The 24,491-nt window shown below is 46.6% G+C and overlaps 1 protein-coding gene across 4 annotated transcripts in view; it reads right to left on the bottom strand.

The window, feature by feature from the left end:
- RAB11FIP4 (RAB11 family interacting protein 4) overlaps window positions 1-24,491 on the bottom strand; it is a 308,983-nt gene that overhangs the window by 36,838 nt on the left and 247,654 nt on the right. For 3 of the 4 annotated variants that reach the window (XM_075903842.1, XM_075903844.1, XM_075903845.1), the window contains one exon: window positions 3,293-3,516. In XM_075903842.1, the coding sequence (XP_075759957.1) occupies window positions 3,293-3,516 (224 nt within the window). Of the gene's footprint in view, window positions 1-3,292; window positions 3,517-15,740; window positions 18,488-24,491 lie in introns of those variants that run through there. The other variant, XM_075903843.1, reaches the window with a different exon arrangement.

Genomic DNA, 24,491 nt, shown 5'->3' with positions numbered 1-24,491 from the left:
AATGCATCCACATCATTACAGCAATAAGTCTATATAAAAGTGTGTGTTTGTATTTGGTGAAGTTGACAGGACAAATGAGCAGAGAAACAAGACTCGTTACTTCTGACTTATAACAGTTTCAGCATCTCCTGCTTAGAGCCTTGTACAGATACAAAATTGGTATCCCCATCAGCAAAAACAATCCACGGATAGCTGCATCCACATATGCGGATACAAAGCAGATATCTGCAAATTTGCAGGTTCTAGATATAAAATGTGCATCAATGTTCTCTAAATCCATGTGCGGAATAAATGTTATGTGCATGGAGGCATTTGCAGATATGCACCACTGGTAGAAACACAAGCGGCCAGCTATGGGCACTCTGCTAATCAGCTGGGTGGCATTTGAATTTCTCCTGGTTAGCTGCCCAAGTGCACAGATTAGAAGGAACACTAGTTCATATCTGGTTCATATCTGCAAAAATGAACTGCGGATATCGGCATCCACGTCCATGGATACCTGCGGCTATAAAGCAGTTATCTGCAGATGTGCAGGCTCTACTTTTGCTCTCTTGCCTTTCATGAGCTCATGCCACTGGTGGGAGCAGTGTCACAATCCACAACCCTGTCCTGAACGTTCAGGGATTGTTTTAAAAAGATGAGGTAGAGAGCAGAGTTAAATAATTTGCCCAAGGTCACATGCCACGTCAGTGGCAGAGCCGGAAAGCAATGGGAACCTGGCTCAGGTCTCCTAGACACCGCAATTGTTTCTGCATCACTGCTCTTTTTACAAAGAGCTCGTGAGCGTGACCCTTTCATTTGTACCTGGTTTCTTCTGGAATCTAAAATTTAAATGAAGCAATATCTCGAAGTGAATGATGGCTGGATGGCACAATCACACCCTGCTAGAATTTAGGGCAACTCACGTCAGGTGCGGGAAAAGAGGACATTTGGGACCATAAAGATAGGCTAGTTTATATCCTGATAGAAGGGATTTATCATATTATCACTCCTGGGGGGAGTGGAGGGCAGATCAGTAACTAGTCAGCGAAGCATTTTAGCACCTTCTGTTCTTTAAGGTTGTAGTATGGAGAGTGCATGGAAGGGGGGGGGGGGGGGCAAAATGTCTATAGATATGACAGCTGTTATGTTATCTGGACCCCTTTACCACAGCTACCGAGCACCTCAGCTTTACCCTCGGAACTCCAGTGTGAGGTAGGATAGGACTGTTATCCCCATTTTACAGAGAGGGAACTGAGGCATAGACAGACTGAGTTGCCTAGGAAGCCTGTGGTGGATCAGAGAATTGACTCCAAGTCCTAGGCTTGCACCCTGACCCCTTTACCCTCCTCCTCAAGGCCAACTGTTCCCCAGCGCCAGATTGGACCCCTGGGCTAGGCCTTGTTCTTCTGTTATCTAGACCCATAGCTCCTGAAATACTTTAGTGGTTGGGACCTTCCCTCCCATAGTCTGAATGCCAGCTGTGAAGTGAATGAGGCAGGGGATCATAGGAAGAGAAAGAGGGTCATGACGTTGGATCATATCCCTGCCTCTGCCACAGAGGTTCCATGCCAGTGTCCTAGCAGAATCTGGGTGGAAAGTAGGGTACAGGAGCCAAGCTGGGGATAGGAGTCTGGCGAGGAGGAAGGGGGCAGCAGCATGGTGCTGGTGGGGGCCTGGCCAGGGTGCTGGTGGGGGGGGGGGGGAGCAGGAGCAGCTCAGCTGATACCTGGGGGTCTCCAGGAATGAAGATCTGAGGCAGGATCTGAAGGCAGCACTGGAAGAAGCACACACGTGGCTCCTTTAAGAAATCCAGTGGCTCTGGATCCTGCCCTGCCATTTTAACTACCCCCCCACCCCTCTTCCTGGAGCATGGGGAAGGAAGGGTAGAAAAGAAAGCGCACGTGCTGTTGTGGGCAGGCGAGAGGTGCACACTTTCCAGTCTTCCCTTCCTTCCCTGTGCTGCCTTCCTCCTTTCCTTCAACATTGCGGGAGGGAGGGAGGGAGAAGTCCCTAGGCTCCGCGCCAGATCCAATTCCAGATCTGGTACAGAACTGTGGGACTCCCTCCCCGCATGCCGCAGGGCTCCTTGTTGGAAATGGGGAGAAGAGGGGGCTGAGAACATCTGCCTTGCAATCAACTGGCAGTGCCCCTGTGATCAACCAGTCGATTGCGATCGGCTGGATGGTGCCCACAGTTCTACCCGATGCTGGGCAAGTCACTTACACTAAACTTGTCACAGGTGGTCACAAGTTGTGTGTCCTTCCCTGGCTGCCAGACATGACTTCTTAACGTTGCAGACCCACGCCTGAAACACCCTAGCTGCCAACAAACCTAAAGGTGCCTCCAGACGCCAGGGGGAACCCAGCACCGAGGATGGCAACAAACTCCTCCACTACCCCTACCAAGTCAATGCAGCCAGGCCCTCCCATCCTTGGAGTGTGTTGGCAGAGACTGACTTAGGCTGGAGAACCACTTACAAGCTCTGTTGCTTCGAGTTAATGCCAATGGGCTATGAAAAATCCACCCATTTTGGGCAATTAGCATGGTGATCCAAATTCATAAGTAGCTGGTGTTGTCATTCTAAAATGGGACTCAGCTTCAGCCGAACTGTCACGTGTTAACCCTGCGAGAGCCTGGAGAACATGCTAGAAGACAGGAGGGGCTGTGGTTTTCAAAGCCACCCAGGGAGATGGTGACCAAATCCCATTCAATTTTCAATAGAAGGATCTGGACACTCAATCTCAGGCTAGGGATGTAAAATTTCGACTAGTCGATACAGGCGCCTCTGTCTTTGAAGTGTAGCAATAGTCCCAGGGCTGTTGCTACACTTCAAAGTCGAAAGCGTTGCAGGAGCACGGGGCCAGCGGGGGACTCAAGCTGTCCCTCCACCAGCCCCATGCTCCCTGCGGCGTTTCAAAGTGGCAGCACACAGTTTCAAAGCGGCAGACCCAGGACTCCATGCGGCGTTGCCGCTTTGAAACACCATGTGTAGCCCGGGCCAGCTGGGCACTCAGGGCTGACGCTGGGCTCCATGCATGCTGCCGCTTTGAAATGCTGCAGGTGGCATTTCAAAGCAGCAGCGCCGCATGGAGCTGCTCCTTCCTCTTCCACTCCCCCTTGATGCCTCTTTCTGATAGAGGCAGCAAGGGCGGGGGGGAGGGGGAGGAGGCGGGAAGAGAAGGAACTAGTCGTTCACATCCCTATTCCAGACATCTGAGAACTTCAGCCCAGACAGGCCTAAAACCAGGGATCAGCTGGTTTAGCCCCTCCCCTGCCTAAGACTTGTGCCTTGACAGACATCACCACTCACTTGTCTACAGGCAGAAAGAGTCCGCTGAGCACAACGTCCTTCTCTTCGCTGCAACACACGTCAGATGCTTCTGAGCTCTGCACGCTCTCGATGGCGCTGTCCATGTCGGACTCATGGTGAACCTCTTGCTGGGCCAGAGTCATCGTGTCTTCATCAGGGAACAGCTCTGCCTCACTGTACGTGCTTTCACCGTCCAAATAGGCACTGTCCTGGATTTCACTACCCTGTCCATGGAAAGGAAAGACCAGTCAGGAGGCATGTAAGTTTGCTGCAAGATTTTCAGCATAAATGGGAGCAGCAGCCGTCTCTCTCTCTCTCTCTCCTAGAGATGCATCAGCATGGAATTTAAAAGCATTACCATTGGAGGGCCTGATCCTACAAACACAGAGATTCTTCTAAAGCAGTGGTCACCAACCAGTAGCTCAGAATCTACTGGTGGATCTTGGAGTCTGACAGGTGATCCTGACTGGGTTGGCCAAGAGGCTATCAAGCACAGCACTTCAACTGCCCCCCCCCCCCCACTGCTGTGCATCTCCTGCCCTTTGCCTGGGAGCTGCCCTTTCCCCCCTACCCCCCGGAGCCTCCTGCTTGCTGTGCAGAGCAGGGAAGGGAGAGGAGGGGGCGTGGATGTCAGGGTGCCCCCCTCCCACCTTGTATTCTATCTCCACACAATGGAGAGGAGCACAACGGGGCTTGGGATGGAGGGAGTTTGCTGGCTGCTTTTGAGAGCGGTGCAGGGCCAGAGCAGGGGTGAGCCTGTCTTAGCCCCACTGCACCACCACCCAGGAGCCACCTGAGGTAAGCAGTGCCCAGCTGGAGCCAGCTCCAAACCCCTGCCCAGTCATGAACCCCTCCTGCATCCCAAGCGCCAGCCCTGAGCCCCCTGGACCCAAACTCCTTTACAGAGCCTGCACCTTGAGCCCCCTTCCTGCACCCCAACTCCCTGCCCCAGGCTCAGCTCAGAGCTCTCACACTCCAAATCCCTTAGCCTAAGACCAGAGCCTGTGCCCCAACTCTCTGCCCCTGCCTGGTGAAAGGGAGGGAGAATGGGGGAGGGAGGACGAGTGAGCAGGGGCAGGGCCTCGGAGAAGGGGCACGAAGGAGGCTGGCAAGGGTATTTGGTTTGCAGTAGATCCTGGATCGCACTTGCACTTAAAATAAATAAAATAAATAAATAAAAGGTCTTGTGCTTAAAAAGGTTGGAAACCAGTGACCTAAAGCATAAAATATGGCCAACCTCTAACAGGCGTTCCACAGTGTTGCGGGGGGTCAGCTGCAGGAGCACGTCTGGAACCTCAACCTGCCTTCCACAGCAAGCATCCACGACGGCAGAACTGACTCTTCACAACTGGGTTTATACATCCCCCCCTTGCGCAGCTGGAGATCTCTGGTCTCCAACATTCATCTGTCTGCAATGGTCTTTTCCCATCGGGTGCGTCCACACTGCCCCCAGAGTGCAAAACACTACACAATTTGAGCTATGCAAATTGTGTCGCTCATTTCGAGTCAATTTCAAAATAGCTTATTTTGAAATTTGACGCTGTCTACACAGCACTTATTTTGAAATAAAGCGCTATTTTGAAACGTCCCTGACTCCTCATGAAATGAGGTTTACAGGGACATCGCAATAGTGAGCCCGTTATATTTCGAAATAATGGGCACGCTCAAAAGACATGGAATAGCTATTTCAGGATACCTCCAGTACCCCGCTGCAGTGTAGATGTAAACATAGCATCCTTTACCAAGAAAGGTAGTGAGGGGCCAGAGTTTCACTGCTCATACAGTAACATAACCTCTCCACAGAAATGCAGGATCTAACAGGAGCTATTTGCCTATTTGTTGAAAGACTTTATGGCTCAAATTTCCCCTTCACTGTACAACTATTACTGCAAGTCATTAGCCACGTGCATTTCTGTATGCATTCCAGTTTTGCTGTTAGCCAGACGTCTCTGCCAGCAGTGCTAGTATCTGAGTTTACTTATACTAGGAGCTGCGGCTTATCCTTGCAGAAGCTCAGTTATTTTCTCTATGCTCTGACAACACCAGAGTCTGTCAAATGCAAAAGATTAATCTTCACTTGTAAAATTCAAGTCCCTTACTAAGATGACATTATATGAGAGCAACAGTGTCCTACCTGACACTAATGTAGTTTAACTAATAGCTCTGTCCCACAGCTGACGCAACAAGAAACTATTCTTTACCAAAGGGGGAGAAAAAAAAAAGCTGCAGCTTCTTAAAAACAACCATTTGTAACAATCATGACTGGAAATTCAGGCCTTATATCATCTACCCTGTTTTTTCCTGGAAGACTGACATCTGAAGTAGCAGCAGGATATTAGGAGTCCAAGTTTATGAGCCCTGATTATATGAAAGCAAAACTGACTTTTTATTCAGACTTTAAAACACTAAGTTCTAAAGAACTATTTAACTCCAATGACCTAGACCAGTAGTGCTGGGAAAATTTTGATTATTTGGGGGGGGGGGGGGGGGGAGGGAAAGAGAGCCGGAATATTTTGTTGTGCCCCTTTAATTTAAAGCATCGGTCTGCTCCCCTGCCGCTCCCCTCTCCCCCGCCGTGGCAACCCCCCAGGAAGACAGCCACAACCCCCTTGGGTTGCACACTGCTGACCTAGACAGTCAGGAAGAAAGCTCTCTGTGAGCAAAAGCCTCAAGACACCCCACTAATTCACTTACAAACAACCACTCCAAATCCCTGGGCCCTCCAAAAGTTAGGTCAGCAAAAACACAGGAATGGGTGTGGAGGGTGGGGACTATTTAGCCTTCTATATATTTTAAAGCACTAGTAGCCTGGGATTTTACAAAGGAGCCTATGGGAATTAGGTACTTCTATCCCTCAGGACTTGGACACTAGTGTCCTTTGGCCTCTTGGAAATCCCAGCCATATTCTGGGACTACACGTGCTCAGAGTTATGCACAAGTATACATGTTTGCAGAGTGGGGGGCTAAGTTTGACTTTGAAATTGAACTAAGATACCTGCTACTAGCATTCCTGGAATGCCATCGCTGACCGCTACTGAAGAAATCTAATACATATTTGAGAGAGTTTTTCTGTTCATCCATCCATCCATCCAAGAACTCTGCTTAAATGGAAAGAACTTGGACCACCAGATTCGATATGCAGCTTCCTCTTATAATTTAAAGCAAGGTCAGGGTTCGGTTGTGCCAGGAAAATAGGACATGCCTGAAATGGGATCGCTTCTCATAAAACCATATAGAAAAAAAAAAAAAAAAGGACAGAATCACCAGGCAGGTGAGAAAGGTTAGCTGAGGGCACCTTTCCCCCTTCTGGGACTGCCCAGCCCCTGCCTCGAGCCTCCCACCCCTCATGCAACCTTTAGAGAGGTCAGGGAGGGCTGAAGTTCCTCTTCCTTCCCTCCCACCCTCCAATTGGTACAGAGACATCACTGGCTATTCCCCTTCACCAGGAAGCGAAGGGAAAGTGCACAGTTTTCTGCATTCCTCACTCAGCCTGGAGAGCACCGGGGGCAGACAGACCGGGACCTGCCCCAGCTGGGGGACATGCACCCCTCCCTGGCTGTGCCTGCTGAAGCTGCAGCAGCCATGGAGAGATGTTTCTCACCAGGTCCCAAGCTGCTGCAGTGAGAGAAGGATGGGGTAGGTCTCTCACCCCGGGCAGCCTGCATCCTGAACCTCTCATCTCCAGTCTCACCCCAGAGCAAGAATTTAAAAGAAGCATGGACATTTTCATTTTATTTTCCGAAAACCAAAACTGGAGCTAAGGAGGCAAGTAATGCCAGATAAATCTAGTGTACATATAAATGTAGAACGTCTCCCTCTTATATGTCATTGCTGGAATATTGTCACTGACCTTCACATCCCTAGACTGCTTGTAGAAACAACTCTTAACTCCTCCCCCAGCTCTATGTCAACTATGCTTTTGCAAAGAAACAACCCTTATGCAAATCACAGTAGAGCAGAACTTTGGACTCATTTGTTTCTAGGAAGTTAGTTTCTTCCTCTCTATATATGCTGAATGCTCACTGATGTTAGATAGGAATTATACACCCAGGTTAAAAGCCAGCATATTAAAGGGCACTTTTCCAGATATTTCCATGTTTCCATCTTAGTCATATTAAACAATAACTTTGGTCTACAGGTAACATTTTCAAAGATGCAAAGAGTTAGCTACTTGTGAAAATTTTATCAGAGATTCACACAGCATTACATTAGTCATAGGGAAGGCAGTGCGGCCTAGTGGCTAGATCACTGGACTCAAGAGACATGGGTTCTCTTACTGATTCTTCTGCTGGGTGACCATAGGCACTGTCTCTGCCTCAGTTTCTTCAACTGTGAAATGAGGATAGCCACTCTTCTCTCCTTTATAAATTGCATCGAGATCCACAAATAAGACATGTGCATATACAAGAATTGTGCTGCTTATTTTTAATATCTTTAGACATACATAGGCCCAATATGGGCATGAGTCACCCACGATGTTCGCTGCAGTGTGGAAACCCACAGTGTTGCCACACTTCTTGAGGATTTGATGCAATTAAGCACTAGCTGCTGCTACAAAAGTGTCCAAAGCTGTTAAACATTCTGTGATCCAAGAGAAGACTCTGGAAGTCCTACTGAAAACGTGTGCTGCTTAAGTAAATCTTTACGCAGCAGGTAAGTCTCACTGGCATTAAACCAAATTAATGTGAGGAACTGAATGAAGGTCAACAACAGCATGGCAGATACCCGTTCCAAATCCTGCAGGTAACAGCTTACATTTAGTTTTCTAATAATAGGAGTGCAGACTCTCTAAAAAGTCCATTAGCAATTAAATATACAGTTGATCTCTCCAGAGTGCTGGATATTCATTTGCCTCCCCCACCAATTTCAAACAGGCTTAATGAGGCACATTTTAAAATTGTATTACGATGTTCATTTATAAGAAGTCACGGCACACATTGTACCTAGCTCTTTTTTGTCAGCATCATATAGTCTTGTTTAGAATGGTAATTATTCCTCTACTCTTGAAAAATCTCCACTTCTAAGCCCATCTAGAATACTGGCTTTGGGGAAAACAGCAGAATGTTTAAATTATCAGTGTTTTCCAGAGTTGTGGGGCTTTCCTGCGAAGCAGCCAGGGGCTTGCAGCTTCAGCCCCACGGGTTTGAAAAATATTTACTAGAGCTCAACTCTGGACAATTCCAGCTGTCCCAGGTAACCAGTTTACTGTAAAAGTCCCCACAACTCCTTAGGGCTTGTCTTCACTTACCTGGAGGTAGACACTCCAGAGACTGATATTCCGGGGTTTGATTTAGAGGGTCTAGTAAGGACCCACTAAATCAACTGCTGATGGTGTCCCCATTGACCCCAATACTCCAGTAAGTCTTAGGAAGCAAGGGAAGCCGATGGGAGAGTTTCTCCTGCAGTGTCCCCACTGTGGGGAGGTCAAGAAAAATTCGACCTATGGTATGTCATCTCCAGCTACACTATTCTTTTAGTTGGAGTTGTGTATCGACTTTCTCCAGTAGTATAGACCTTGCCTCAGAAACTTGCTTTATACCCAGGCTAGTCATTATAAAGAGACAAGTTTGAGGGAGAAAGAGTAGTCCTTGCTGTAACAGAAGCACTACTTCCTTAAACAATACAGGTTAGTGAGGGCAGCTGTGTGAAACTGCTTGGAGTTCAGAAGGCAGTCAAAGGTACATGGCAAAATGTGTTTATCACGGCTATGTATGCTAGGTACAGGCAAGTACACATAGCTACACTTTTGAAGACTATTTTCTAGGAATTATATAACTTTAAGGCCAATCACCATTACAAGCACAACCTATGAGGAGACTGGAGTCTAGTACATTTAGTCTTGCATTGTTGATGGGTTTTTGGTGTTTTAGCCACATCTCCAAACTGTGGTCTGGGCAAGCACACCACTTGAGAGAGTCAGGGTTCAAAACACGCTAGAGCCGTTACCAAGGCTCGCCAGCCGTGCGGTTTTGCACCGTTATGCACAGATCGCTCTGTGCCGGCTCTTCCGGGTCGTAATCTACTGGCCATGGGCGAGTAGATTACATTATTTGTCGAGCCCTGGCCATTACTGAGGGCCGTTCAAGTTCTGTTAGCCAATGGTAATCATGTGAAACAATCCTTCTCAGTGCTTTGAAACTAGGGCTATAAAAATTCCATTTAATTTGTTAACCAGTTAACCGTAATGTTTAACTGGTTAACCAATTAAAGGTGGAGCAGGGGAGGAGAGGGGGTGAAAGGTATGGGGCAGCCCTCTGCCTACAGCATGCAGTTCCCATCAGTTAACCTTTCACATCCCCACTTGAAACAAGACTGTGCAAGGTGCTTGAAGCTCAATTTGTCGTCTTATGATCTTTTAGCAGTGTCACACTGGGATCTGTTAGCTGAAGTGTATTTTCTCCAGTGAGGACTCTTACAAAGGTAAGCCTTTTGATAGGTACAGAGGTAAGTGGAAGGAGCAGATCTAAACAATGTTTAAGGCACATGAGATTATAAACTTTCAGGTAATATTCACAGGCTTGGCAGAATTCAATTATAATTATTAGTAGTAGTACTTCACAGATATCATCAACATATATTGTAAGCATTTTTCTATTATCTAATTTAACTTTTCACAGCTGCACAAAATTATGGGAACATGGATCAACACTACATGTGAAAATAAACAAGAGTACAATAACTTCTCACTTAATGTTGCCCTGTCTAATGTCCTGTTGCTTATCTATTAGAGCATGGGTTTCCAAACTGGTGGGGGCGTACCCCCCCCAGGGCAAATGAAGACATTCCGGGAGGGGGCACGAGGCCCCCCAGCTCCCCTTATCACTCCCCCCAAGTTTTGCTGCTATTGGGGGGGGTGAGTTTCTCAAAAATCAAGAAGGGGGCGTGATGCTGAAAAGTTTGGGAACCGCTATATTAGCACATGTGCTCCTTTAAAGTTGTGCAATACTCCCTCTGGCTGCCTGCTTTGGCCATTATTTACAGGATTTTCCTGGAAAGCAGCCTGTCTTTGTGGGGGGCTGGAAACAAAGTGGGCTGGCAGTCCCCCCGCCCCTATCAGCTCCCCTAAGTTCACTAAAAGGTATGCAGCTGGGCAGCTGCAGTTCAGCAGCCTTCCCTCCCCCACCCCTACTGGTGTGCTGCTCCTACCTTGGAGAGGCTTCTTGGAGCCTCCTGCTTACTGGAGAGGAAAAACATGCTAATGTCACAACGTCCCTCCTCCCCCTGACTGAGTCCCTTACTCCCTACCCCATCTCCACAAAGCAGGATATCACAGCTATAGAGTTGTGTGTCTGGACTTCATAGTCTACTTACAAGAGGAGTGTACCTGAAGTGGGACCAGCTTACTTAAAGGGGCAATGCATATCTCTGTCTGCCCTTCACACACACACACACACACACACACACACACACACACACACACACACACACACCCTCCCCCCCCCCCCCGTTGGCACTGTGCAGCTGTGTATGCATTGTCTGGAAGACAGAGCGGTGCACTTCAGTGGGACAATGCAGGTTCAGTTTCTGCAGGGAAGCGTTTGCAGCCACTGCTGCCCGTCTATTGTGTTCCCTCCCTCCTGCCTCTGTCTATGCTGCCTTACAGAGCATGCAGCCATGTTATCAGCAACATGTTAACCCTTGAGGGCTCAGCTGAGTCCTAGTTGATTTAGTAGCAAGACATTCCCTGGAAATAGTCCCCCCTCTGACTCCACCACCTCCTCCGAGCTTCACAATCATCACTGCTGTGTACAGTATTAAACTGTTTGTTTAAAATGTATATGATGTATTTCAGCAGAGAAGACAATCTCTACGTACATTTAGGGTGGCCAGATGGTTTCAACAAAAATACTGGACACACTTGACATGACATCACAATCTACATTACATCTTATTTAGAAAATACCAGACATTTCTATTTTCTCAGTTTGTTTCCTGAACAGAAGGCTCAAATCCTGGACTGTCCAGTTCAAAACTAAACAACCCTAATTACATTCCCTGGAAACTAGTCCCCTCATTTACATTAGTTCTTATGGGGAAATTGAATTTGCTTGACATCATTTTGCTTAAAGTAGCATTTTTCAGGAACATAATGACATTAAGCGAGGAGTTACTGTAAATATCCTTAAATCAAACTAACAAGTTCTCAAGCAGCATCATTCTTACTTTGCCTGTCTATAAATCTCAATAGTCCTTGATGGAGATTTTTTTTTCCATAAATTTGTGTGCACTTGTATGGTGAAATCAATGGTTTACAGATCAACACCGATCCCTTGCAAGCCTAAATAGTCACAAATGGAGCTGCAATAAGTCACGGGAAATCACAAAGAAAATACCTATGACAGGTACACGATAAAAAACAACCCCCATCTCTAGCGATTAAAGCTGGAATTAGTGAATACCATTATTAAGCAACATGCAAGAAAGTGGCGACTCCTCACCGCTTTTGCAGATTCAGACTAACACGGCTATCCCTCTGATGCAAGAAAGTGTACACTATTAAAGCTATCAAATACTTAAATCTTTAACAAAATACAGGACTATGTAGCACTTTAAAGACTAACAAGATGGTTTATTAGATGATGAGCTTTCGTGGGCCAGACCCACTTCCTCAGATCAAATAGTGGAAGAAAATAGTCACAGCCATATATACCAAAGGATACAATTAAAAAAAATGAACACATATGAAAAGGACAAATCACATTTCAGAACAGAAGGGGGATGCGGGGGGGGGGGGGGGGGGGAAGGAAGGTGAATGTCTGTGAGTTAATGATATTAGAGGTGGGGAAGGGTAGATGTCTGTGAGTTAATAGTATTAGAGGTGATAATTGGGGAAGCTATCTTTGTAATGGGTAAGATAGCTGGGGTCTTTGTTCAGCCCCCCGTGGAGAGTGTCGAATTTTAGCATGAATGCCAGTTCAGAGGATTCCCTTTCAAGTGCAGATTTGAATGTCTTCTGAAGTAGGATGCAGGTGAGTAGGTCATTGAGACAGTGTCCTTTCTGGTTGAAATGGCAAGCAACTGTTTTTTCTTTGTGATCCTGTCTAATGTCTGTTTTGTGGGCATTGATTCGCTGGCGAAGTGTCTGAGACGTTTGTCCAATGTACATAGCAGACGGACACTTTCGGCACATGATAGCATAGATTATATTTCTGGAAGCACAGGAATATGTATTCTTGATCTTATAACTCACTTGGTTAGGTCCAATAATGGTGTCAGCAGAGTGAATATGTGGACAAAGCTGGCAACGGGGTTTATTGCAAGGGAAAGTACCAGGGTTGGTATTAGTGTGGTATGTCCTGTGGTTGTTGGTAAGAATCATCTTGAGGTTAGGTGGTTGTCTATAGGAGACTATGGGTCTGTCTCCCAGAGCTTCTTGGAGTTTAGTGTCCTGTTCCAGTATAGGCTGTAATTTATTGATAATGTGTTGGACAGGTTTAAGTTGGGAGCTGTAGGTGATGACAAGTGGTGTTCTATTGTTGGTTTTCTTGGGTCTGTCTTGTAGTAGATGGTTTCTAGGTATTCGTCTGGCTCTTTCAATTTGCTTTTTTATTTCTCTGGGTGGGTAGTTGAGGTACCTGCATCCCCCTTCTGTTCTGAAATGTGATTTGTCCTTTTCATATGTGTTCATTTTTTTTAATTGTATCCTTTGGTATATATGGCTGTGACTATTTTCTTCCACTATTTGATCTGAGGAAGTGGGTCTGGCCCACGAAAGCTCATCATCTAATAAACCATCTTGTTAGTCTTTAAAGTGCTACATAGTCCTGTATTTTGTTTCAGCTACACCAGACTAACATTTAGCTACACGGCTACATTTCTATCACTTAAATCTTTAAGCATTCATACCAGTAGTTTTGGCTTCAGACAGTGCTGAAAGTATGTTTAGCACAAGAAGCTTAGATACCCACTTCTACAAGAGGATACGCTCAGTTTTTTCAAAAAGTTGAGAGATTTAACTCTGAACATCAATTTTTTTCCTACATAACACAGAAATAAAGCACTATCTGTACGAAACAAGGTTGACGAACACACGCTATTCAGCTTTTGTTAAATAAAATAAAAAGAAATCTAGGTAGGGTTTAAGATGCTTAGAACACTGAAACAATGAACTCGGGGTTACAAAAACCCCACACAAACCTACAGAGGGACGGAGAAAGGGCATGATTCAATTCGAAAATGAATTAAAAATTGAGGTGTATACTAGTCTGCTCCCGATTTTTCTTTGTATTGTCAAGACAAAGTTGACACTACTGATTTGGGAAGGTGTCCGCATAGCACACAGTAAAGTACGTCGAACAATTTATTAGGTATTTGGAAGAGTTTGTCTGTGGATTTGTTCACACAAAATAAAGTCATACTTTCCAATTACCTACAGATACCAAATACTGCATAAACAACCCTGCCACTTAAGTCAGCTGAACGCACTACTCTTTACTCTTTCTATGTTGTGTGAAAGGTGTAAATCAGTAAAAGCGGCGAGGAGTCCTGTGGCACTCTATAGACTAACTGAAGTATAGGAGCATAAGCTTCCGTGGGCAAAGACCCACTTCGTCAGATGCATGTAGTCAGTAAATCATGTAAATCAGTGTCTCTCAAAGTAGGGATGTTAGGAAGCAAGTAACTAGCTAATCGTGTAGTCGATAGAAATTCTATTGATTACACGATTAGTCGATAAGGGAGGGAGCCTCAGTCCCAGCTCATGCTGGTTCACAGTCCTGGCTTGTGGCCAGGTCCAGGAGATACTACATTTACACGGCCGAGCCCAGCTAGGGGGTAAGAACCAGGCGGGCAGGCAACCCGGCCTACCATATTTAAACTGCAGAGCCACAAAGGGGGTAGCTCCCAGACCTGGCACAAGCCAGGATGAGCCAGACTTGCTCAGTCCCGGCTTACGCTGGGTCCAGCAGCCTCTGTATATGGGGGGGTCCCAGTGAGGAGCCATAAACAGAGGGTGCTCCAGCAGCAGACCCTGTCCGTGGGGTGTGTGGGCTCCTTGCTGGAACCTCCTGTGGACGGGCTGCTCTGCAGGAAGCAGAGCAGCCCCTGCTCAAGTCAAGCCTGAGCCTGTGGAGGGCAGAGGCTGCTTTGTGGCAGCCTGCCCCTCCTTCCCCCGCGCTGCTTCCTCACATAGAGGAAGCAGTGCGGGGGGGAAAGGGGGAGACAGCATTGCAGAGACTGTGCTGGGGAAACCAGCTTTTAAGCTGGCTCCCCCCAGTACCGGCTCCTGCTTCCCCCCCCTTGCTGCTGCTGGGAGGAGGAGAGAGGGGAGAATTGCTAGTAGTGACTAGACTACTCCCTTACATCCCTATCTCAAAAGAGGTCCACAGATCCACTCTCAGAAAGTTGCTAACTGGCTACTCCAGTTTGTTTACTTACCAGCTCCACAGCCATGGATCCTCGCAGCTCCCTTTGACAGCAGTTCACCATTTGCAGCCCAGGAGAGCCATGGGAATTGTGAGGCTTAAGGCTTATCCACACCGAACACAGAAGAATAAACTGGGGCAGAGATGAATAGGGATGTAAAATCCCATTTAATCAGTTAACCAGTTTAATGTTAAGTTGAACCTGTTAACCGATTAAGTGGGAACCCTTGGGCAGGGGACTGACTGGAGCAGCCCCTGATCCTTGGGCACTGCCTGCTCCCGGGATTTTCTGTCTCTCAGCTCCCCCGGGCTGCTGGATCCCTGCCCAAACGTACAGGTTGGGCAGGGCTGGAGCTGCCCTCCGCCCATGGAGAGAGGCTGCTCCTGGGCGCCGGTTAACCCATTACCAGTAAGCATCACCCCGTAAAGAAGGTGCCCTGTTGACATCCCTAGCGGTTAGTGACTTTTAGATAATCACAGCTAGTTCGATGGGAGAGCCAAAATTCCCGTGTGCTCCTGGAAACAAGTTTCTTCCTTTGAGCCCCGGGCAGGCAACAACAGCAGCCATTAGGAAGTTCGATGACCAGATGGTTCCAGGGAAGGCAACTTGTGAAGCCTGACCCTGAAGATCACGAGGCTGAACTCAAGTTGGAAGGGACAGATCATGATTGTTAAAAGGCTTTAATACTTCGGACTTTGCTAGAAATGAAAAGTCACAGACTGAATAGATCCTGGCTTTATGGCTTATCACAACAGCCTGTAACTGCGAACAACCCACCCTGCTGCTTCCCCCACCTTTCCAGGTGATAAAGCACCGCTTCATTGTGAACAGTCCCTGAAATCTGTTTAGCATAAGCAGTTTGTGTAATCCCCCCATCCTGCATTGGGCTGGGACACTCAGAGTAAGGCTGTGTCTACACTAGCTCACTGATGTGGGGGGAAAACCCCCTCCCCTCCGAGTGACACAAGTAACACCGACAGCAGCGTCAGGTTGGACAACGCAACACCTCTGGTTGTTGGTGTGGTTTAATTATAGTGATAGGAGAGCTCTCTCCTGCCAGCGTAGGCTACACGTGCGATCTCACCTGCATGGGTTCAGCTGTGCCGCTATAAGCTTACGAGTGTAGACAGGGCCTAAGCTTCCCAGACCTGAAGACGCTCTGATTAGCACGAAGGCTGGTCTCTCTTAGCAACGCAGGTTGAGCCAATAGAGGATATCACCTCATCCACCTTGTGTCTCCATAATCCTGGCACCAATATGGCTGTAACAACACTGCAGTGATGAATGTCACTATTTGAATGTAGGCAAAGTGGCAGCTACCTGCCAGCCAGCAGTCTAGAACCAAGAGACCTGCCCACGCGAATCCTTAGGATGGTTCAGCTAGTTGGCCTCTATAACCAGAGCATCTCATGACCTCACAGGCATTACAATGTAATCCTCACAACACCCCAGAGGATGTAGGGAAGTACACCCTGAATTACAACAGTTTGACTCTAGTTAGTTAAATATATGCTGAAAAATCCCAGTTTTAATTGGCAACAAGAATGTTGATCAAGCGGCCCCAGCCAGGATGCTGGCATTCAGTTTCAGCCTCACCCCTCGGAGCGATCTTCCTGCTGTAATATTGATTCAGCAAGTCCGATCCTAATTAGTAACAGTATGTCAGAGTTTAGAGTTGTCCTTCCTTCCCTTGTCTAAACACCAGAAAAGCCACCTCAGCACAATGGGAGGGGAACAGGTGCCACGGAGAGATACCCAAGGCTTGGCAGCCTCCCATCTAAATACTATTTAGCATCACAAACCTACTAGAAAAATAGGCTCTTGTTCCCGTTTTAAAAAGCCTATTGAATTTGAAGGCAAACATCTCACACTATTTGGCATGGGGGAAGGTTATGCTAGAGAACTTCAAGCCACCGTGTGCTTTCTGCACTTTAAGTGTATTTAAACCAACATTTACGTCCACATTTCAAATATGTACTCTCCTTTAGTTCTCAAAAGGATGCAAGGAGCTGGCAATTTACTCACAAGTAGTTTGGATTCAAGTGGCAGAAGTCATGTGTCTGGTGAGACAAGTACAGAATGAAGCGCTCAGCTGGCATGTCTACATTTTACTTCTCTGGGAAGTTTTAGAACTTCCTGTCAGCAAGTAAGTCTCACCCGCACAGCTGTGGCTGGTGGGCAAGCATAGGAACTAATGCCTTCAATTAAGTCTTCAGAAACAGGTACCAGAGAACACAAGTCTTGCCTTGCCCTGTGGTGTAGCAAGAAATGGCAGAAATTCCAAAGCAGCTGGTGTTTAAAATAAATCTTCGAAAGAGTCAAAGATCAGCATGTGCAGAATTACTATTCTATTGAGCTATTCAAATGAGAAGCTATTTTAAGGCTACAAATTACAGTTTGTTCAGTGCATTTTCTCCATGTGACTGTTGTTACACTCAGGTCTAACATTTAAAATTCAGTTTTAGAGGGAACGTTACACAAAGCTGGAGTGTGTGAGGAGAAAGGGTTTCTAGAAGTTATTTTTCATAGCAGTGGTGGGCAACCCCAGGCCCAAAGGGCACGTGTGGCCTATCGAGGTTCTGTGTGTGGCACGCACAACATTTTGTATACTGTTGCCCATGTGCAGAATTGCCAGATTCCACATAGTCTTCCCTCCCTTCCTCCCCTCTGATATTACTGAAGTGACACACAAGAAAAGCCAGGATCCATGCTGACTGAAAGCCAGGTATTCCCTCTGCATCCAATCAAAGGGCTGATACAGTTCAATTGGCGTACCCTGCAAATTCTAGGTGCGCCAGTGCAGTTAGCAACACTGCCCTAGCCCAGGAGACCGTGTTGGTTACAACCGTCTTGCAGCCCACTGAGGTGAAACAGGGACCACTCGTGGCCCACTCACTAGCCTAGGTTGCCCATCACTGTTCATTATACTCAGTCTAGCATTGAATGCTGAACAGCATCCCATAAAGCTGGTAAGAATCCACATACCGCGCAAGAGTATGAATATACCCTACTGCACTGTTGCCATCTGCACGGATAAGATCCTATTAGTGGCTCACAAAATAGTCCAATTCAGGGGCAGCGTGTTGACTGGAGAGCAAAATTCTAGTTCTATGCTCTTCACACTTCACTATGGGCACATCTAGACTGTTTTTCCTCCGAAAGGAGATATGCAAATTTGGCACTAATTTGCATATCTTCTTCCAAAAGCATTTTCGAAAAAACCCTTTTCAAAAAACCCACGTAAACCTTTTTTTTTTTTTTTTTTTTAAGGAAAAGCGGTTTTTTCAAAAAAGGGTTTTTTTCCCGGAAAAAACCCACATCCAGACTTTCACTTTCAAAAGACCCGATTTCGAAAACACAATTGGAAGATATGCAAATTTGGTGCTAATTTGCACATCTTTCAAAAAAACTGTAGTCTAGACATGTCCTATGTGAGCACATGGCAAAGCCAGGTTTTTCAAAAGCTGCTTTGTGCTTTTTTTTTTTTTTTTTTTTAAAAAGAGTGTCAATTGACCTTCCTTTTCCAGTGCTAATGAAAATGTTTGCAGACTGGAGCCAGCCCAGGAACTGCAGGAGTCAGGAGGGTTTGCATCACACTACCTGTCACGGTAATTGGTGGTAATAGAAGAGCCAGACCTCCTAACATGCAGGGCCAGTCTGAAGCACTCCTTTTCAACCAGCATTGTTTTCCTGAGAAGTTCTGGACCTTTCAAAGGCTGACATCAGTGAGTTCTCTGCTAAAGGGTGTGTCTAGACTACTGAGTTTTGTCGACAAAAGTGGACTTTTGTCGACAAAACTATACCTGCGTCTACACTACCGCTGAGTTCTGTCGACATAACGTCGACAGAACTCAGCAGTTTTGTCGACGCTGGTAAACCTCATTTTACGAGGCATAACACCTTCTGTCGACAGAGTTCTGCCAACAGAAGGTGTTATTGCCTGTAGGGTTGCGTCTAGACTACAGGGTTTTGTCGACAAAGAAGCTTGCTTTGTTGACAGAACTGAATGTGTCTAGACGCTCTATGTCGACAGAAGTTTTGTCGACAGTATCTGTCGACAAAACTTCCGTCGACAAAACCCTGTAGTCTAGATGTACCCAAAGTTACTAGAGAAGATAAGAAAGCGGTCTTCCCTGAGGGGATTAAAAGATAGCATCAATTGCCTGGTAGACTCACCAGGCCTACTGGGCTGCCGGTTTGACCGCAACACCAGCATTAATGCTCTATACCAGGGATTCACACCACTTTTTTTTTTTTTTTTTTTTTTGACAGCCTCAGTGTGGCCACCACCTCTTGCTGATGGCCGCTCTGCCATTTTTCCTAAAATACTTAATTCACTTGGGCAAAAAACAAATAAATATGCGCATCTATGTGTCCAAATCCTTGTAATTTATTTCTAAAGGATTTTTTGCAGCCCGAATAAGAATAAAAGGTAAGTTATCCTCTATTCTTTACTGGACCTAAACGTAACAGAGCTACAAATAAGATGCTCTGCACGTTCTCGACTTTTTTCTTGTTGTTTCTGTTGCCTTTTTTTTAAAGCAGTCAAAAAGAAGAACTTGCTAGCCTCCAAGTCTGCTGTGAAAAGTGATATTGGCAAACTTACAAATATCACTTTTCACAGCAGACTCACTCAGCCCCAGCAAAGCAGGGGACAGAGTAAGCCCTGGATGGGGAAGTGGGTAATGAATGCAGAAGCTGCCAGAGCCCACCACTATGTGACCAGGGTACAGAACCAGACACCCTCAGGGCTTGATCCCACCGCTGCTGGGAAGGTGTGAAATTCACACCTGCTGCTCAGTCCTCCAGCTTCTGTCTCTCCAGGATGGGAAGGCAGGGGTCCAACCACTACCGGGGGAAAGGCCCACTGCTTTGTCTCCCCCTTCCCCCACGAGGGCTGTGGCCACAAGAAATGCCCTTACTTTCTGAAGATCAGCATCCAAACATTAGCACCTGTGGAATATTTCCCCTCCAGATTCCACAGTGCAGATAGGGCTAGTAGCAGAGTCCAGAACAGAAAACTGAGCAGCCTGGCTCCTCCTCTTTCCAGCATTGCAGAGAACAACTTTCCCTTTGAAATACAAGGCATTTTCCAGCCCGACTCATATAGCTTGTTTTTTTTTAAAGCCTGCCCTGTGTCAGTCACAAGTGTCACTTTAAAACCAAAGTGACCACTGCTAGCAAGAGATGGAGGAGCTCAATTAACACTGACATTCTAGATAACAGTTCAGGGTGTTTACACGGTGTAAAACTTGTCTTCTCATGCAAGCTTCCAGATTGCTGACCTGAGCAAAACTGACTCTCAGCTTTCCTCCAGCATTACAAGTGAAAGGCTGATAACTCTCTTTGCTAGCTTATCGAGGAGTCAGGAGGAGCAGGGGAGCTCCAGCCTGCCTTCACATTAATCTGCAGAGCAGGTAGCCCTCCAGATGCCTCCTTCTGGAAGGTCTTGCGGTCAAGATAGAATTTGTAAGCATGTGCTGAAAAAACGCAAGCCATGGGGAGCTGCGTCCCAGCTGCACCGTGCGTGCTAAGAAAGCCTCTGTTTTTATAAAGTCTGGGTAACACTCAAATACGTTCAGAGTACACTCACCAAAAGTAAGGTCTTGATCCTGCCAACTTGGCTTTGTGGTGCAACACCCACGACTCTGCTTTAAGTCAGTGATCAGACAGCCCAGGAGCAGCATGGGAGAGAGGCGTGCTTGTCCAACTCTCCACTGCGGATCACTTCCTAGAATTCCTCTTCTCTCCCAGCCTGGCCTAACCAAACACTTTTACCCTTTGTTAGCAATAGCCTCACTGCACTGATTCCCCCAGTGCTGTAAGCATTAGGAATTTGGAAAAGTTTAACTGTTTATATGGTTAACTGATGAGCCTGGGCTCACAGGCTAATTTGCAGTTACACACAGCCTCCCACACTGTCCCCCCCTCCCCCCCAGCTGCTGCCTCTCATACAGAAGCAGCAGCGTGGTGGTGGTGCATCCGGGGAGCTGGCTTTTAAATTGCCTTCCTACACGCACCAGCTCCTGTCTGCCCCCTGCATGTCAGTGCTGACATTTTCAGAGGTTACACGAACACATAATGAAACACATTCTAACATCCCTAGTAAGCGTCAGGATGGGCATAAGCATTTACCACCACTGTATCCTAAGACAGTAGTTTTCAAACTTTTTTTTTTTCCTCGTGACGCAGTTGAAGAAAGTCGTTGGTGCCTGGGACCCAACAGAATATGACCAGAGTGTGGGCTCTGGGGCGGGGCTAAGGATAAGAACTTTGGGCTGTAGAGGTGGGCTCCAGTTTTGGGGGACTGGGGCAGGAGGGGCTTACCTTGAGTGCCTCTTGGTCAGCAGTGCAGCAGGGGTGCTAAGGCAGCTTTCTGCCTCTCCTGGCACCGCAGAACATACTGCACCCCAGGATCAGCCAGCAGCAGCTTCCAAGCTAACGGGAGTGCGAAGGTGGAGCTTGAGGTGGGGCAGTGTGCAGAGCCCTTTCCCCCTAGGAGCCGGGCCTGCTCCCGGCCACTTCTGGCACCGCAGACTGCGCTCTGCCCTAGGACAGGCAGGTAGCCTGCCTTAGCCTTCCCTCTGGTCACCTGATCCCCCTGCAGCAAGGAGACCCAGTGCCTCACATTCCACCACCCAGTCCTGGGTTGCAACTTGTAATCTGAAAACCACTGTCCTAAGCCATTTCACCGCTCCCTCATCTTGTGGAGGTGATCGTAAACACCTCTGTGTCCGCAGGCCAGCCAGCTGTTGCATTAGACAGGACAATCCTTATACACGCCAAATGCGAAGTCGGGATTCATTTTTGTGCTAGTTAACCTGCGGTTGTCCTGAAACACAGACAAGCCCCGCAATACTAGTCAGCTAAAACCCAAAGCTGTCCCGAGAGGATATCACTGCTTTCTCAGTGCAGCGTTACACCATGCACCAAAGTACAGGTGAGAGGGAAAGCAGCACTTATTTTAATATTTTTTTTATTCAACTCTAGCTCAAGCTCCTGAGGAAATGGCTTCTCAGTCCAATTCTGCAACTAGCGCTAGTTTATAAAGTACAAGATGTTCATTCAAATGAGCATTTCCTGCTTGGAAAGCCGCTGAGCTCATGCGCACAAGAACTGTGGCACTTCTTTTCCTTGAGAAGCTTCAAGGTCAAAGAAATTGGAGACACAGTAATTTAGAGAGAAGTCTTGCTGGGGGTGCACCAGGCATTTGGATAAACAGCTCCTCTAGTAGCAGATCTGAGCTGCTGTGTGGGGAAACAGAGCAGGGTCCAAAAAAGCAGCCAAACATTTCTGCTCCCGAGAATGAAGGAAAGCAGTGAGATTGTATCAGAGATGTGCAGGGCACTGGCGAGGGGCAGCTCCAAACTCCCAGAAGGGGGGGGGGGAGATAATTTTTATGTGGATTGAGGTCTGCCCTGTATGTAAGACATCAGCATAGCTACTTTGGTCAGGTTGTGGGGAGGAGGGAAAATCACCCGCCTAGCAACATAGCTATGCCAACAACCTCCCACCTCACATAAATGCCTTTTTGTTAACCAATGAGGGCTTCTGCCACTTGAACTAATGTTCAGGGAGGTGATATTCCTGTCCTGGCAATACACTCCTGCCGTGGGTGTAGCTGTACCTCCGCCAGGGGGCTATGCCAACACAAGCTTACAGTCACAGAGTAAGGGAGAGAAAGATCTAGAACTTTACTGGTCATGAGCCAGTGAAAAGAGGGGAGTTATTTCTAATGGAGGCCTGAAGGTAGACTTAACTAGAACTTTCCTTCACAACAAAGCCTGTGATTTATATCTCTGAGGACTTGTCTATATTTACCTAAAGGTTGAGCTGAAATATGCAATTCCAGCTATGTTAATTGTATAGCTGGATTCGACTGGCGACAGCATCTCTATAGCAGGAGGTCGAAAGGTGCAAATGCTCCCATTGACTTTTCAAGGAATATTGATGTCAATGGGAGCTCCCTCAGCGTTTGCTTTAGTGAGTCTTTACTAGACCCACTAAATTGAACTCCGGAAGATCAATCTCCACAGCATCAATCTTCCCAGTAGTGAAGACGTGGCCTAAGAACCCTACTGGGGCTCAGCTCTGATGTTTTTACCATTTCGGAGTTCTTGAACAGACTATTTCGCTATTTAGGTTTCCGCTTCATTATGTTAAGACACAAGAGCTTTCTAAGTTGCCAACATAGAAAATTATGTAAGACACAATTACAATATGGAATTTGAGCTAGCAACGCCAGTTCAGCTGGTCAAATGCCTGAAAATACGATTTGGTGTTTCTCCCAAACGGACCCAGTTGGTTAACAGTCAGTACGCAGAAAGCAATACACCCAAGAGCTCCATGAGGGTTTACTGTACACAAGTGTTTCCTGCAAACAAATACTGGCTAGGTCAGAGAGCAACTGCAATGAACTTCTGCCCTAGGAAAAGCCATCTTTCAAAGGGAGTCTATAGCCCAACCTGTGCAGAGAGAAGAGGAGGGTGAGCTAGCTCATTTCTCCTACACAGTGATTCTCTCTCATTCCAGGCCAATTCCAATTTCCTGGCACAACCAAACCCTGAATTTGTTTTAAGTTATGATAACAGGAAGCTGCATACCAAATTTGGTGGGACTAGTTTTTACCATTTAGGAGTTCTTGAACAGACAGACACACAGACACACTCTCTCAAATATATTAGTAGATTGATGGAAGGGAATAGAGAAGGTCCCCATAATTAGAAGTCCCTTCTCCCAGGACTCAACAATCCATAACAGTTGCCTATTGCCTCTCTTACACCACTGCTATTTAGGTCATAAAGCAAATCTGCCCAGGACTCCAGCAAAGAGAGGGAAATGGAACTATATACTCCTGAGACATCTACATTATATACATCAATTTCCCTCTAATTTTTCCATCCGCGTGTAGAATAAGTTTATGTGCATGAAGGCATGTGCAACTGTGCACCACCAGTAGTCACACAAAACTTAGCTGTGGGTGTTCTGCTAATTAGCTGGGCAGCATTTGAATCTCCCCTGTAAGTTGGCCACTTGTGTGGCCACTCAGGAAACACTGATATATGCAAACCAAGGGGCCATGCTTGCATCTTTCAGTCTGGACGGTTCTGTCACACTGCACTCACTAGAGAGGAAGAGAACCTGGGAAAGATGAACAGTTTCAAACCCAAAGCATTTGTGCAATTTCCATAGCACAAAGACAAACTGTTGCCTTGGGAAACAAATCGGTGGGCAGCCTATGTTGGTAAGGGCAGGGCAAGCATTAAAGATGAATTTTTGGGAGGGGCCATAACTAGGGTTTATCTACACACAGACCCTCAGGCAAGTTAATGTGAATGACCTGTTAAAGTGGATTAAACTATGTTGGAAGACTGCATCCATACAAGCATTTTATCCAGTTGAACTAAACTGCTTTAAAATGCACGCCTTTAGTTTGTTTGGATTCATTTTCTCCGCAAGTAGACAAAGCCTAGTTTACCTCACATTCAGGAAGATCAAAAAGTTCCATCTAAACTCTGAAGTCAATACAGTAGAAGCTAAGATTATGCCCTACTATTCTCCCTTGCTCCCCATTCGCCACCTGTTTTTTTAAAAGAGCAAGATTATATAATTAATTTTGAGTGACTAATTAGACTAGTTTAAGACATACTAATGCTTGGCCTGTCTATAAACCACACTATAATGCTGCATTTGTGTAAAACACATGCTAAAAAAAAAAATCAAGCTTTTTGCAAATTCTAGTCCCATCCACATAGGGTATGTCTTTACCCTTCAATTTTCAGTTGTATTTTAATCATATTCACACACACCCAGCTGTAAAGTGGGTGTACTGTAG

This window comes from Pelodiscus sinensis, chromosome 20 (assembly GCF_049634645.1).
Source record: "Pelodiscus sinensis isolate JC-2024 chromosome 20, ASM4963464v1, whole genome shotgun sequence".
NCBI lineage: Eukaryota > Metazoa > Chordata > Testudines > Trionychidae > Pelodiscus > Pelodiscus sinensis.
The sequence above is the reverse complement of the archived record's forward strand: the minus strand, read 5'-3'. Positions and strand labels throughout refer to the sequence as shown.